This window comes from Copidosoma floridanum, unplaced genomic scaffold (genome assembly GCF_036245765.1).
Source record: "Copidosoma floridanum isolate Cflo_tuat_1 unplaced genomic scaffold, Cflo_Japanese_pri ptg000001l, whole genome shotgun sequence".
NCBI classification, from domain to species: Eukaryota; Metazoa; Arthropoda; class Insecta; order Hymenoptera; family Encyrtidae; genus Copidosoma; species Copidosoma floridanum.
In genome coordinates, this window is record NW_028321878.1 from 12,893,541 (window position 1) to 12,909,515 (window position 15,975).

General features: G+C 35.7%; 1 protein-coding gene across 3 annotated transcripts in view; it reads left to right on the plus strand.

Annotated features, from left to right (window-relative positions):
• Positions 1–8,755, plus strand: part of LOC106636219 (uncharacterized) — an 81,281-nt gene extending 72,526 nt beyond the window's left edge. For all 3 annotated transcript variants that reach the window (XM_089593783.1, XM_089593770.1, XM_089593776.1), the window contains exons 5-8: positions 1,112–1,441; positions 4,760–4,924; positions 5,197–5,274; positions 5,486–8,755. In XM_089593783.1, the coding sequence (XP_089449909.1) occupies positions 1,112–1,441; positions 4,760–4,924; positions 5,197–5,274; positions 5,486–5,530 (618 nt within the window). In that variant the 3' untranslated portion in view covers positions 5,531–8,755. The remainder of the gene's footprint in view (positions 1–1,111; positions 1,442–4,759; positions 4,925–5,196; positions 5,275–5,485) is intronic.
• The last annotated feature ends 7,220 nt before the right edge of the window (positions 8,756–15,975 follow it).

Consider the following 15,975-nt stretch of genomic DNA (forward strand, 5'->3'; position numbering starts at 1 on the left):
CGTGTCTCGAAACATCAAAGTTCTATATTCGTAGAAACAAAGGATCGTTGTGTTACCACGTGTGATTGTGCGATATTTCTTCCCTCCCTTCAGTTGCAAGATCAATATTATCCCATCCCAATGAAAGACACGTTGCTATCATCTCTTTCAATTCGAAAAAAATAATTTAATTTATTGATACAATCCATACGCGGTTTATCGGATGAAAAGGGCATGCCCCCGCGCGCCCGTGCAGATGGAAATAAAAAAAGCAAACCACGTTTGTTTATTTACACCAGAGCGGATAAATGTGAGGTGTGTCGGGTGCATAAGGTGCTCTGTATAGAGCTAAGATTCGCGTTCTAAAGAAAATGGTAATCTCAGAACGAGCCATTGTATCGTGTGACCTGCCCGTCCGCGCTCGTATATCGCGCGCAGTTGCAAATGACACGGAAGACCAAGGTATACCCTGTATATACATATATACCATATATATCGGCCGGGGACAAATTCAATATCTCTGATGTCGCGACGCGGCGCAATTTATTTTTTTCCGCTCCGAGAGAGAGACGATCCCTGCACCGCTCGCGCTGCGCCTTGTGTACATGAAATTCGATACCCATCACCTTTGGGCGCTCACGGCGTACAGTTCCAATAATAACGTATCGATGAACTTGAACTCATCTTACTTGGACTACTGCGTCTCATATTTATTCATTTGTTTTTTTTTTTCCTTTTGCACAAAGTTAATACTGACTCATCGTTGCCGAACGCGCGCGTGCAAAGACTCAACAACATTAACCCCGCCACCCGATTTTTCTTTATTTGGTATTCACTATAATTATAATACATACATTATACACCGCGTGCCTGTAACGATTAATATACATGCCCGAAAAATCTCACGGTTTAATCCCCCCAACCCTCGCCCTCTTATTTAGGGTAAACGAGACTATGGGTGGCAATTAACGTTTGAAAATAACAATTAACGAGTGATGATCGGATTAACCAGTGGTTGGATTTGGCAATAACAATTTTTTTTTCTTTTATTTATTTATTTATTTATTTTTTTTTTTTTGATGAAAAATGTATCGAGCGATGGAGGTTTCATTGGTTTTGCGCGATTTTCCAGGAGGCCGAGAACGTGGCGGCGGTCGCCACCACGACAGCAACGGCAGCATCGGCAGCGACTCCCGAGGACACCAGCGCCTCGGCCGTGAGCAGCCCGACCGAGGAGAGCAAGGAAGCGGCCAAGAAGGAGGAGAAAGAGGAGCCAAAGGCACCCGAGGAGGAAAAGAAGGAGGAGCCAGCCGTCCCCGCAGCCGCCCCGGTAGCTGCCGTGGAAGAGCCACCGGCAGCGCCCAAGGAGGACAAGGAGGAGGACGAGCAGAAAAAACCGGAGGAGGAATCGGCCGAGGCCCCGGTACTCCCCGCCGTCCCCGCAGCTGAACAGAAAGTCGAGGTCAGTCCTGGCGCAACGAGCGACCACCACCACGAGCCCATCGCGGCACCCATCACGAACAACACTACCACCACCACCACCACTACTATTATTACCAACAACACCACCCCCTCGTCTATCACTGAGAGGATAAAAATGAGCACTGAGGACGATAAACAGAGCCTCCCGAGTAACGATACCGATCATCTTCATCACGACGATCCTCCTCCTCCTGGCCCTCCTTCCTCCGATCCGTCCGGGACCGTGTCTACCGCCGCCGTTGTCGCCGAGCCGTGCGCGAGCGCGCCCTGCATTACCACCGCACCACCGCCCACGAGTCCCCCGCCGACGCCCATCGATCCCTCGCCCCTGCAGAAGGCCCAGCAGAGCGCCCCGAGCGCCATCGATCTCGCCGAGGCCCTCAAGCTGCCCCACCAGCTCCAGCAGGAGCACCAAGAGGAACCACAACCCCTCCAACCACAAGTAGTCGCAGCTAATCAGGAGGAGGATGAGGATGAGGAGGAGGAGGAGGAGGTGCCGCCGCCGTTGCCGGTCTCGCCGGCCCCGTTGCTCGAGGCCTCCAAGATAGCGAGCTTCGCGGCGACGACCATGCAAGACTCGGTGGCGGCGCTCCTCGACGCCGCCTCGTCGCCCCCGGCCTCGTCGTCCTCCCCTTCCTCGCTGTCGCCCCCACCGGCGCAGGCGGACGAGGACTATCCCGAGCAGAGGCTGGACTCGCTGGACATGCCACCTCCGCCCCCCGAGGACGCGGCCGCCGAGGACAGGAGCGAGGAGTTGCCGTTGCCCCCACCCACCGTCGACGAGGACGCCACGACTACGACGGCGCTTCCTCGGGAGCCTCATGTCGTCACGAACGGCCTGGCTTCAATTGGAGACGACCAGGTGATTACCAATAAAATGCAACAACCACGACACAATATATTACCCACCACCACCACTACAACCACAACAGACGCTCGGCCGGGAGATAAATCGATCTATAACGAACCGGTTCTCGTTGTTTTGTCAAATATTAATACATATTTGGATATTTTTTCCCTCTCTCTCTCTCTCTCTCTCTCTCTCTCTCTCTCTCGCGCGCTTTCTCCCCAAAACAATAACATTTTGTAACGAACGTTAATCACACGGTCGACTCTTGTGTTGTCTTGGCTCACCTTTGGTTTATACACACGTAATACGCGTCGAGTGTATGCAGTTTTTATTTACTTTCCATCGTGGATTTTATATTGCTTATTTTGTACATTGTGTTGATAGGTACATTGATTTGTACACGTAGGTCGTCTTGTGTTGTGTGTTTTGTATAGCCACTATATACTTGTACTTTGAACGAGAAACACGAATGACGCATTGTTTATTTTAATACACGTATATTTATTATTATTATTATTTGTACTTTTCACTGTCGATTGTGCTTTGTATAGTACTTATGGCGCGCGAATTATCTGTACCATGATACTTTTTTTTAAATTTTTTTATTTGTTAGCTAATAATGCACGGATACACGGTTTTTTAATAGATGCTGCGTGACATAATGTTGGATAAATTGATGATGTGTATTTCTTTTTTTTTTTTTTTTTTTTCTACATCAAATACAATGATCAAAGTGATATATTTAGGATGAAAGCGACAAAGCTGGTTATTACTTTGGACCGATTGACACGAACTGATGTATAAATAATGTAACACATGTGCATTGTAAATTTACCTTGTATATTTTTTTTTTGTATACATTCATCATTAACACTTTGTCTAGACTTAAGGTCATACTGTTTATTCTAATCGATAATCGTCCGGATTTTGCGTTTGCCCCAACTACAATAACATCCTTCTCGCTGTTTCTGTCTGTAACTTTTTTTTTTTTTCTTCAAACGACTAATGCACGAATACAGAAAGCCAAAGAGTAAAGATACTGATGCTGTGTGGTCCAAGAGGCTCACACTATATTTTGGGGCTTCGCTGGAGAACATAAAAAAAGAAAATAACAGATAAAGAATCTGAAGCATCATCGATGTGGATCAAACGAGAAAAAAGGACGCACGAACGCATTGTTTAAATTTGGGATTAATTCGCATTCTGGATAACCCATGATCATTTTAAAATAAAAAATAACATCTGCATTGACGAACGAGGCAGGTGTGATAAACAATGGGCCTTGGTTGTGTGCATCAGTGGGAAAGCAAAAATAATAATAATAATACCAGTAACAACAATAACCATAATCCAACGAAAAAAAAGAAGAATTTCTCGATGGGCCGATGCAATGATATCCTGTAACATAAAGAACGTGTTGTACTCGCGCTCTCTTGTCTCTGTCCTGCCTAATCCTCCTTTACTCTTTCATTTTTTTCACTACCATCAAAATAATCATGGATTAACACAAGTATAATGTAATGCCTCGACGGTCTCGACAAAGTTTCGGGTTAATCTCTGCCATACCAATCCCCATGTGTACACAGTTCCTTTCTCTGTTTTTTCTCTCACAGTTACTTGCTCACTCAACGACTCATTCATCCCCATAACGCCAAAGAACATAAATTCGTCCTGTGTTGTTTTGCCTCTTGGTTTTCTTGTCACATTCATTAACACTGCGCATCTCAGACACACATTATAATCCATAAAAGCAACTACATCAAAATTTACATTCATGCATGACTTTCACTAGAAATTTTCATACTAATTCGACAAGTTACACGTTTCGTTGGTTGTTTGTAAAAACTTCTAGTGATCGTCCATACATCATTAATGTCACTAATACCATGTTTAGTGTTTATTGGACCTAATGCAATGATAATACCAAGAGTCTCACTGATAGACGACAACATTATTATTCCAGCATAATCAGACATGTTTCAATGTACTTTGAGCATCTTGCGTACACTGCATGTTACCTTTGTCTTGATCATTCATTAACAACACATGGATGTACGCTGGAATTCATTGTTGCAGCATAAACCTCATTCTGAAAGCATGACCATTGATATGGGTGAGCTTGAACTTGCTCTGATTAAAATTGATCACCTGAGCTACTAAAGATCAAAAAAACATTTCGCGCAATGAACCATCCAGTACTGTAATACATCCATGTCTAATTAACAATTGATGTATACAAAATGTACGTTACAACGAAGCCTGTGCTCCAACGCCTGTTTGTGTTTCAATAAACGCAGCGCGCGAGCTATAGAACCTAGTAAATAATAACAAGGAAAAAAACAAACAAACAGCATGCGCCAAGATCATTTTTAACCCAATCGCTTGATTTCAAAGAGAGAAACGAGACTCTCGATGTACTGACAAAGGATGCATTTCCAACGTTTCCAGAATGATTCCGAGCCCGAGGCCGCTCCTGTTGTTGAAAAGAGTGAGCCAGTCGTGATGGAGAATGGCTTGTCGGATGGGGCACCCAAGAGCCCACCACCAGCCGTGCCCGTTGAGACGACCCAGCCTGCTCCAGCCATCACCGAAGACGTCGCCTCCGTGACCAAGGTCGGTACACACGACGTCTCTCCTTAAATTTTTTTTTTTTTTTTGTTTAATACCTCTTACTACTTCGATGATGAATACCAAATGATTATCAATGTTCGATGAACTATGGTAATCCAGAGAGAATGCATTTTTTTCTTTTATCGAATGAAATTGTGATCTTTTGATAGAAGCTATGGGGCCATCTGATTATTTATTTATCCTTTAAATCCTGAAATGAGTACAGCAGTAGTGACGTATTTTAACGTTTCTCCTTTGTTTTTTTTGTTTTGCAGGCCATCGAGGAAATTGACATCAGTGAGAAGGCCGTAGCTGCTGCAGTTCACGATTCCATGGACAACAACGGAGTCAACGTGAGTTTCTTTCAATTATACGTGTAGCTATCATTCTTTTGATTAATGGAGAAAATATTGCGGTATTATTCAAATGAGTGTACACGCATTATTGGAAATTTATTAATTTTGTATATATATTTACTGTTTCACTTGAAATTGTTTATTAATTAGTAGGTGTAAAGTTAAACTGAAATGAATAATGAAGCCTCGTTTTTTGCTTGTGTTTCAGGAGATTGTCGCTGACTTGGTCCACCAAAACAACATGCACGAGTAAGCGCCGCCAGCCGAATTGTATTTTTGGGAAGAAGAAAGTTTTTTCTCTCGTTAAAACCAAAAAAAACTATATTATATAGATATATTTGGACCATTCCTGTGCAAACAAAACCGAAAATGACGTTCTTTCGTTACGAGCAGCAAACAAAACAAGTAACAATGATTAAAAAAAAAAAACAAATAAAAAATAAATTTATAATTGATTAAGCGACTACGACGCTTACTTTGAATGCAGAGCGCGACATCGCTGGAGCATAAAGACGCATATTTTTTTTTTTCCTTATTAGTAAGTCTATTATTAATTAATTATTTTACATATGGCACTTGACAGCAAACGTTTAGACCGGAGAGTGTAGTTTTTCTCAGGGCTACGGTTGGTTTTATTTAAAGATTTTTAATTAGTTAGAACTGCGAGCGCCAGACAAAAAGAGAGAAATGATGATGAAATAAGTACAGATGATGGGGGGAAAAAAAAAAATTAACTAATAGCAAAATACGAAAAGAAAAAAAACAGATTAATGATTAAGAATGCCAGAAGTATGACTCGAGCGACCATCGACGATCTTTTCCGGTTTTGCAAATCGCGAGTCATTACCCGATCAATATAAAAAAAAAATCTCTACTTCGCGAGGCGAGCATATACGAGCAAGAAAGTTTTTTTAAATACTGGGCCGTGCCCAGCCGGCAGGTTAACGATATGATTATTGCCCTGCAGTGTGTAGAAATTTTAAAGTGTCATTAATTGTTATTAAGATAAATATTAATAATAAAAATAATAATAATAAAATAATGAAGAGAGCAGCAGCAGCAGCATGTTCATGTGCAGCGTTCAACTGGCGATAGAGAAAACAAGCGCTCTTTGACAATTTTTTTCCTTTGATCGCAAGTGTGTCACTCATCGTTGTGTACTCTTCGAGAAATATTCAGATGATGAAAAAAAAAAAAAAATACATGAATGATTACAAAAGAAAACGTAACTGAATGTGAACAAACAAACAAACAAATGACGGAGAGATATGATGTTGATGATACAATGGCAGCAGCCTCCCGTGACTACACACTATTTGTATACTGCTAAGAAGCGTGGACGGAATGGCAAGAAAGAAAATGTGTCGGTATGTATCGATTGTCAAAAGTTTTAAGGCTACTCTAATAAAATTTAAACAACCATAAATATTGCTTTGGCTAATAATTAGAGTGATGAATGCGAGCGAGAAAACTAGTGCGCGATTGTAAACTGTGTGTGTCTGCAAAATTTTAACCAAGTGCTCGCGAAAATGTCCATAACAGTGGACCTGAAATATGCGACAACGGCCAGATGATTATTTAAAAAAATGAAAATAACGCTCGATCAAATAAAATTTAAAAAGTTGTAAGCGCGATGATAATGAGATAAAAATGACAAGATGAGCGAATCAATCGAAGCCACAAAGGTGGTAGCGTATATTAATAGTAGTTGAACACGCGTTTTTGGTAGGTATTTGTTTGGAAAAAAATAGCACTTTTCTTATATCTCAAAAGGGAAAAAATTTTTTCGATCAATTTGATTTTTTTCTACCGTTAATTTTTTTTTTCCCTGTTCCTTTTTTTTTTTTACTTGTACAATCGAGGGTAAAATGAAAACACAAATTTAACAAGACTGCAGGTGCAAACTCTTCCATGCGCTACAAACAAAAAAAAAAATTCACAAAAAGTAATAAAGCCTAAATATATGCTGCGAGTACACAAAATACAAACACGATTCTTTACATTTAACATGGGGTACACAATTCAAGATAAAAAAAAAAAAAAAGATATATACATTACATTAAACTCGAGCAGTGTAAGTGATATATATTAATCTAGATGTAGGGAAAGCGTTTGTGTACAATAAGCGTCTATTCGTAAAATTCATAGATAAAAAAAAATAAATAAAAAAAACACAAAAATAAAGTAAGATGTACGTTTGCCACTTTTTACGAGTATTGACGATACCCATCGTAATATCTCTTTTTGATAATCAATTTTACCCGTTTTACAAATAAACAATGAACTACTCCGCACAAAAATGGAACGAAACAAAGTAAACACAAGACTTCAATTTTCGACTATTGTCAGCCAAATCGTGTTACCTTTTTCAAGTTTTTCATACCACGTTTCTACGTTTGTACGGATCTCCCAAAGCGAAGCGACAACTAAACCTAAATAAACATTAATAAGAATTTCCATTAAAACTGTAGTACATAGAGTCCAGTATAACTAATAATGAAAAAAAAAAAAAAAAAAAAAAAAGAAGAAAAAAAAATTAACTTTACACTATTAGAAATGAAAAAGTAAAATACAAAAATATTGAAATCGTGGAATCGCATATGCTCCCTACCCTACTCAGATCGGAATTAACTGAGAATAGATAAATGAATAAAAAAATAAATAAGCTTGAAGTAATAAAATTTCTAAGTGTTATAGCAAGCGAGAGAAAGACAATGCAGTTAAGAGAGAAGAGGAAGAGTTTAGCGGCGTTGATTTAAAATCAAATATATTATTAATTCGTAAAGCGAGCCAGTGATGAAACATAAGAACAGAGCAAAAGTTAAAATGGAAGCGCGAAAGAGGAGTGCAAGAGAGAGAGAGAGAGAGAGAACGAGTACTAATATGAGAGCGAGTGTGAAAGAGAGAAAAAGGAGTTTAAAATTAACAGAAAAATGAAAAATTGTATAGTTAACCCTTTATTATCGTAATGGGACTTTAAAAATTTGTCTGTAATGATATTTACAACGAAAGGAACATTAAGAAAAAAAAACAAAAAAAAACAAAAAGGGAAAAAAATACAATTCACGCGCCGTTTTTCTTTTCAGAAAACGAATTTTTTTTCTCAAAAAAACAAAAACAAAAAAAAAAAACAAAAAAAAGAAGAACAAAAAAGTTTAAGATGAAGCTCAGCGACGAGAGCAACTTTTTATTATGTTCATTGTAATGTGCACTATTTTTTTTTTTGTAATTCGCCGGTGGTGGCGTCGTGGACTCCGGCCGATTTTTAAATATTGTATGCGTCTTGGGGCGCCTCTGAAAATTTTTGTTCTTCGGAGCATCGGCGGCAACAGCAGCAGCTCATCGGCAAATAATTGCATAGATATTCGACCTGAAGAAGCGCGGGAATTGCGAGTCCGCGGCGCATCTTTGATCAGCAGTTATAATAGTAACTAAACTATTCTATAATATTCTATAATAAACTGTGAAACAAGTGTAATGACGTTGTTGATTTATTTTCTGCCTCTCCTCGACTGAATCTTCATTCCATATTTTACATTTTGATATCAATCTATTGGCATTTTATTGTAAGTATTGATAATGCAATCATTTAAAGACGAACTGCGATTCTTTATTTAAAAATATAATATTGAACATTGAAGAAGCTTCACATAACTATAAAACGTAACTATTTTGTATACAAAATTTTTAAATGAATAATGAAACTAAAATATATTACAGTTACAAAATAAATCAATGTATTGTAACAAAATTTTTAATTTTTTTCAATAGGATATAGATGTACAATGTCAACTAAAATAATGGGTAATGAACTAGTGTTTTACATTTTTGTATGGCCGTCGCAATTTTAAGCCATCAAAATCATATTTTAGACACAATTACGCGTTCCGGTTGTTACATAGGTAAGTGTTAAAGTTTTTAAAAAATAAGTAAAAATAGCAGAAATATTTTTTTAAGATGTAAAATTTTTTCTTTGAGCCTAACGAAACTTTTCGATTTACAGTAAACAAACCATTTGGTTTTTTAATGTCTTATTTTCAGGGAATAGGGATTTATTTTTTACCAAACAATTGAATGGATAACTGAAAATGTTGATGTTGAAAATCCCGTTTATATTGGTTTGCTCGAATTTTTATGATCAGGAGTATTTTCATCTACTAGACTCATAACAATATGGTTCTTATGTAAAATATTGAGATAATAATTTAGATTGACTCACACACTTACATTGACACGAATATAAAAAATTATAGTTGTGAGTGAAGAATTAATATAATTTTTTTAATTCAAATAATATATTTTTATTAATTAAAGGCAAAAATGTACATAACCATATACGTGTGTTAGTCATATTATAATAATTTAAAAATCGAAATTTACAATCATGAAAGGCTTAGTCATATGCAGATACAGTAATCATCTGGTAATTCGTAAAAACTCTCATTTATTGTACGACTGCTGGAGTTGGAATAAAATTATCACATACGTTGAAATTATACTTATTATCTGAAAAAACAAAAAAAATATCAATTTCGGTTAATTTTATAAGAGATAATCTTCTTGCATACGCCTATCGTCTTAGATGTTGAAATATAATTTTGATAAACTAAAAAACAACACTTACCGATAAAAATAAAGATCTTTTAAGGGGAAAAACTTTTAAGGCTTGAAATTCCAGATCCGTAGTCTTGCAATGATGCGAAAATAGTAAGAGCTGAAAAATAGTTTAACACATTTATTCTAATTTATCAATTTTTATTTTGGTTATCGTCAGCTTGAACCTTACTTGGTACGTTATGCCATCGTATTTAATGTTGTTGTTACGTATCATGCATTGGATCAAGGTGGAGTTCAATTTCTTAGTCTGTGCCACACACGCCAAAGGATAACAATTAATTTCAATAACAAAAATAAAAATATTTTTCTTACCTGTTCAGTTGCTGATTCGGCGGACTCGGTTAGTAGTAACATCATTATTAGAAAATCAATAATTAATATAAAAAATGTAACTACTTTTATGGAAATAAAAGTATCAACGTTTTCACGAAGCAGTAAATTCATAATTTTCTGGCAATAATACAAGAGGGCCGCAACATACCCAACGATGCATAAAAATATCGACGTAGAGTACAAGTCCGATAATTCTTGAGCTACTTCAGTAAATGGTACAAACAATTTCCGTAATTTCGAAATGGTTAGCAATTTTTCGCGTTGACTGACGAGGTTGCAATCAATACTTGCAACGTCAGGAGACTGTTTAAAAATATTTTCCAAATGATAACTCATGATTTCAAATAAAACTTTGATTATTGTAATAAAATACTCATATTGAAAAACTATCGAGTCAATTATCATGAGATGACATATTTTTATTGGAGATAATTTTAAGCTCCTTGTATCGTACGAATATAAAGAAATCGTTACAACCACGTACGAAATCCACTGAGGGAGCATGAAATAAGCATATTTTATCTTTCTTTGTAATATCCATTTATCACCGTATTGGTAATTAAATTCTCCTACCGCTTCTTTTACCGAATTAAACTTTTTCAAGACAGTTATAGCCGTATTTTGTAGAACAATATTTTGAATTAAAATAAAATTGACTGCAAAAAAAATAAATGTATTATAAATGTATGCGTACACTTTGAAGACTGGATTTTGAACTGTATTAGCTACTTTCGAAAAATTTCTTAAAGAAAAATATTGACTTGGGATTAAGAATGTTATTAAAGAAATATTATAAATCATTCCAGTGTTAGAATATTTAAAAGACCATCGTTTAAAACTATTGTTTCTAATTGGAATTTCCTTAAAATTGAAAGTTATGGATCCAATTATTCGATTAAAAAAGTAAACCACTTTAAAAAGTGATAATTTGTTTACAAACGATACATTTTTTAATCTACTCTTTTTTATTAATTCATCAACCATCATCGTAACAGTTGAACTTATTAGCTGAAATGAAAAAAAAAGTAACTGATTACAAAATAGGATATTTATTTTAGTCATTTTTTAGTTCAAAGAAATTCAAAATAAACAATAGTGTTAATATTTTACCAAGAATTAAAAATACTTATCCAAAGAAAAGTTAAAACGCTATTTATGTTAAAATATAACGTTAGTGGGTATTTCATTCCGAGGACTGACTCCCTTACAGTTCCAAAGTTGACTGGTTACACATGGTAATCCAAAATATTGACTACAGTCTATTGATTTTTCCTAGTCTTTTTCGTAATGAAGAAATTTCCTGAAAATTTCCGTAATCTTGTCATATACGAAATGTACCCTTAGCCATTTGGTAAATAGTAAAAAGCAATAAAAAAAATCATTAATAATTTTTCGTTACTACATACACATCAATAAATTTCTGAGCCCCTCTCATGTTCCAAAAACAAAGTACGAAACGAATTAAGTGAAGTACATATTTTTGTATCATTAGTAAAACGCATGGGTAACAAAAGGTATGAGTAGAAGATACCGATCTTGTAATCCTTCATATTGTCACATCTGTAAAATGGTATAAGAAATAATTTTACGGAATACTTTGCTGCATCGTATTATTGAAAAAAAGAAATGATAAAGAGGCTATAGACAATATGTAAAGGAATTTCTATTTTCATCCCTTATTTACTGGTGTGTAAGCCTCTTTCTACGTGGTCTCATTGTTCTTCTGTTTGAGAATTATTTAAGGAAATATCAATACTTTTGTGATTGACTTTTTTGTTTGTCCTTTTTTTATTAGTACATTTCAAATAGATTAATGAAATAAAAGTTGACAAAATTTCTTTATTTTCATGCTTCCAACTTGTATTTACTTTTTCAAAACCGAATAAGAAATTTCATTGTTTTTATCACTAATAACATAGTACAATGATGTTATGTCTCTTTAATTACTAGCGTAATACTTTTCTTTGAACTGCGTTATTTAAAGACTACTATTTAATTTATGCTACTATATTGTATATTTTTTATTTTGTATCTTGTAGTGCTTTAATAATACACTGTGAAACAATTGCAATTACGTTGTTTTTCCGTCCATCCTCAAAAAATCAAGTTTAAAAAGCAGAGAACGTGACAATGCAAATGCCAAATTGATATGCTTCGGCCTTAAATATGTCCAATAATGTTTAGTGATTTGCAAAATCTCTGTGTTTAACTGATATTATTTTCGAACGACGTTAATAACTTGAAAAATTTCAAACAAACATCGTCATATGTATCACTTTAAATAAAACTAGTGAACAAAATAAAACAAGCACATAAAGTACTAGCAGCCCCCCGTCTCGGCTTCGCCCGAGACTTACTAAATAAAACACCGTAGTGTGTTGACATGTAATGTGAATCATTTTTAGTTAGAAATTTCACACATATTCCTGATACATCTCAGAACAAAAATCTTCTTATTAAAAACACATTTTTTCGGAATCCATATAGTTTGTTTCGTCAAATAATAAGGTGTAAAAATTCAAAAAAATAATCATGCTGAAGAGTACCGTGCGTTCTTTATGCCATAAGATAATCGGTGGCCATAAGAAGCCGTTGATTTACAGTTTCTCCCGTATAATTCACGAAAAGGGCTCTTTCCCAACGTCTCCCGGTATAACGTCGAAGACGTTGGTGTCTAAAGCACCTTTTTTATTTGCAGATTTAGTTGTTCTGGTGATCTTAGATGGGGAGATTGGTTAGTGATACTTGTCCAGTGGAGGCTGTCCCGTTGGCTCAAGTTTTTTTTCCTTCATAGCTGTTATAGGTTTTCCCGGGGCAGACCTTGGAGAGGATCAGTGATTCCTGGTTGAATGCTTAGAGTCGAGAGGGTAATATAGGGTCGACGGTCACTGGGGTTCCCAACATTGCGGCGAACAACTCCGCTTGTGACGTCTGACAGTGAATGACTGACTTTGTTTAATAGTGCCCGTCTTTAGTTAATATAGTCTTTTAGTCGACGAATCGCTTCCGGAAATGGTAGTAAAAATGTATTTTTTGGCAAGGTAGTTTACACTTAGGTGTATCCTAAAAAGAACCGATGAAATTGATGGTTAAGGAGGGAACGTAAATATTTATAATGGCCCTAAAAAGCGCCAGTGGTGAAACTTTCAGGCTATTCTTTATTATATTATTCCTGATGATGAAGAGCTGGCTACGGGTAGCTTGATTCTTACCCTGGGAGTCTCGATGTACGGAGACTGTGATGGAGGGAGGTACGCCGCTGACCAAAGAATATCTCGTCTCAGGTCGTTCCCCGGATAACCAACCGCTCATCGTTAGACGGGAACATGTGGGTAAGCGCGTTGGGGACGCGACGACCAAGAAAGTAGCCGTTGTGGCTGCCCGTGCCCCTCAGAGCTGTTTTTCCCTGGCTTACATTTGTAGTCAAAAATTCTCTTACTGCACCTGCAGGGGGGATGGTGGGACCGCCACACAACTCTGAAGAGTTGGTGCAGATTGTGCTCTGGCTAGATATGTCTCCTGGTATTGTGGCATAGACGGCATCGGTTCGAATTAATTTTTTTTTGATGCTCTCGTCGAGATTCAGGGTGAATGGACACGTAGGTCCCTTCCCCCTTACAGAAGAGTGTCATCTGTAACCGGGACACCCAGCTGCAAGACTATCCTCGACATGCCCTGTACAGCTCGTTGAACTGCCAAAATACAACTTCATGGATATCGAGACGCTCCGGGTTATTATAACCACACTTACTTAATTCTGTTGCAGGTAGCCTCGATTTTACGTCGACGCCACCTAGCGGATTTTACTGAACTAAAGTGAAAAGCTGGCGTATTTTTGCAAAACTTTGAGCTCATTTATTGCTATTTTTATTAAATTTTTTAAGATGAAAACTATACTAAAACCATCTAGGAAGTATCATGAATTAGTGTGCAAAATTTCAGCAAAATCGGTTCAGTAGTTTTCGCGGTTAGCAATTACAACGGTTTTAGCGACTTTGCTTTATATATTAAGTAAGATAAATAAAAATTTTTATTTTTTATTTTTTAGTTCTATGAAATATTAAATAGTAAAGGAGAATGGAGCCAAATAAAAATTTTTTTTTTTCACAGCCTATTTCGATTTATTAAAAATAGGAACATACATAATATACAATAACACTAATAAATATGTTACAATAATTCAAAATGTATGTATTTTATAATGTCAAAGTTAATATTCAGCATCGGGATAAATATAATTTTTTAAATTGATAGCAAGTTATTTATAGACAGTAATATTATCTGACCATTATTTTTACATTTTACTATTGTATGATTGACGGAATTGGAACATGATAATGGAATATGTGGTCGTTAAACTTATTATCTGGTAAACATAATAATTAGTTATTATAATAAATTATAATGATTTATTTTGGATGTGACAATTTTAGTACATTTGTAAAAATACTTACGGACACAAGTAACGATCTCTTGAGTGGAAAAACATTTAAGGCAAGAAATTGGAGATCCGTAGACTTGCAATGATGTGAAAATAGTAAGATCTGAAATTTTGTAATATTATTTTTATGAAAATTTTTTGTAGTAGTTTGCTTGTTAAGTCCAAATCTTACTTGATATGTTAAGCTGTCGAATTTTACGTTGTCGTTATACGTTGTGCATTGAATCAAGGTGGAATTTATCTTTTTAGTCTGTATTGAACATATAGAAGTGGTATAAAATTAAAATAGTGAAAATAAAAATTTTTAGTTTAAAAAATTGGTTATTACCTGTTCAATTGCTGATTCGGCAGACTCAGTTAGCAATATCAACATAATGTAAGTATCAAATAATGCTAATAATGCTACCACTAAATTCGATATTGTAGTATCCTGATTTTCATGAGTTAAAACAATTAAAAATTCTTGGTAATAACGCAAAATTGCCGAAATGTACGCAACAATGCATAAAAATATCGACGTAGAGTACAAATCCGATATATCTTTGCATATTTCAATCAACGGTACAAACATTTTCCGTAATTTTAATGTGCTTTGGTATTTTTCGCGTTTACTGACGAGGTTGTAGTTCATGCTTGCCATATTAATAGAATTTTCATAAGCGTTTTTTAAATAATGGCAAATCTTTTCAAAGAAAATTCGAATAATTACAGTAAAAAATACGTATTGAAAAACTATTGAATCTATTATTACGAGGTGAATTACTTTTATGAATGTCAATATTGGGCTTCTTAAATCATCGTAACACAAATAAAGAAAAATTATAACCGTTATGTATTCAAAATACTTAAAAATTACATAAGTACTATATTTGATAATTCTTCGAGATAATGATTTATCATAATTTACAATTTCATTTATTCTTTCCACTGACTCCTTTACAGAGTTCAATTTTTTCAAAATGTATATATACTTTTTCTGTTTAATAATAGCATGAATTAAAATCAAATTGACTGAAAAAAAAATTATTACATTATAAATGTACGCGTAACTGTGGGAGAGGGGATTTTTCATTGTGTCAAATACTTGGAGAAAATCTCGTAGGTAAAAATATTGAGTTACAAGAAGGAAAGTTAGTAAAAAAATATTAAAGCTTATTCCAAAGTAAGAATATTTGAAAGACCATCGTTTGAAGGCATTATTTCTCATTGGAATCTCTTTTAAATTAAAAGTTATGGATCCAAGCATTCGATTATAAAAATAAAACAATTTCACGAAGGATAATCTTTTCATGGATAATAATTTCTTT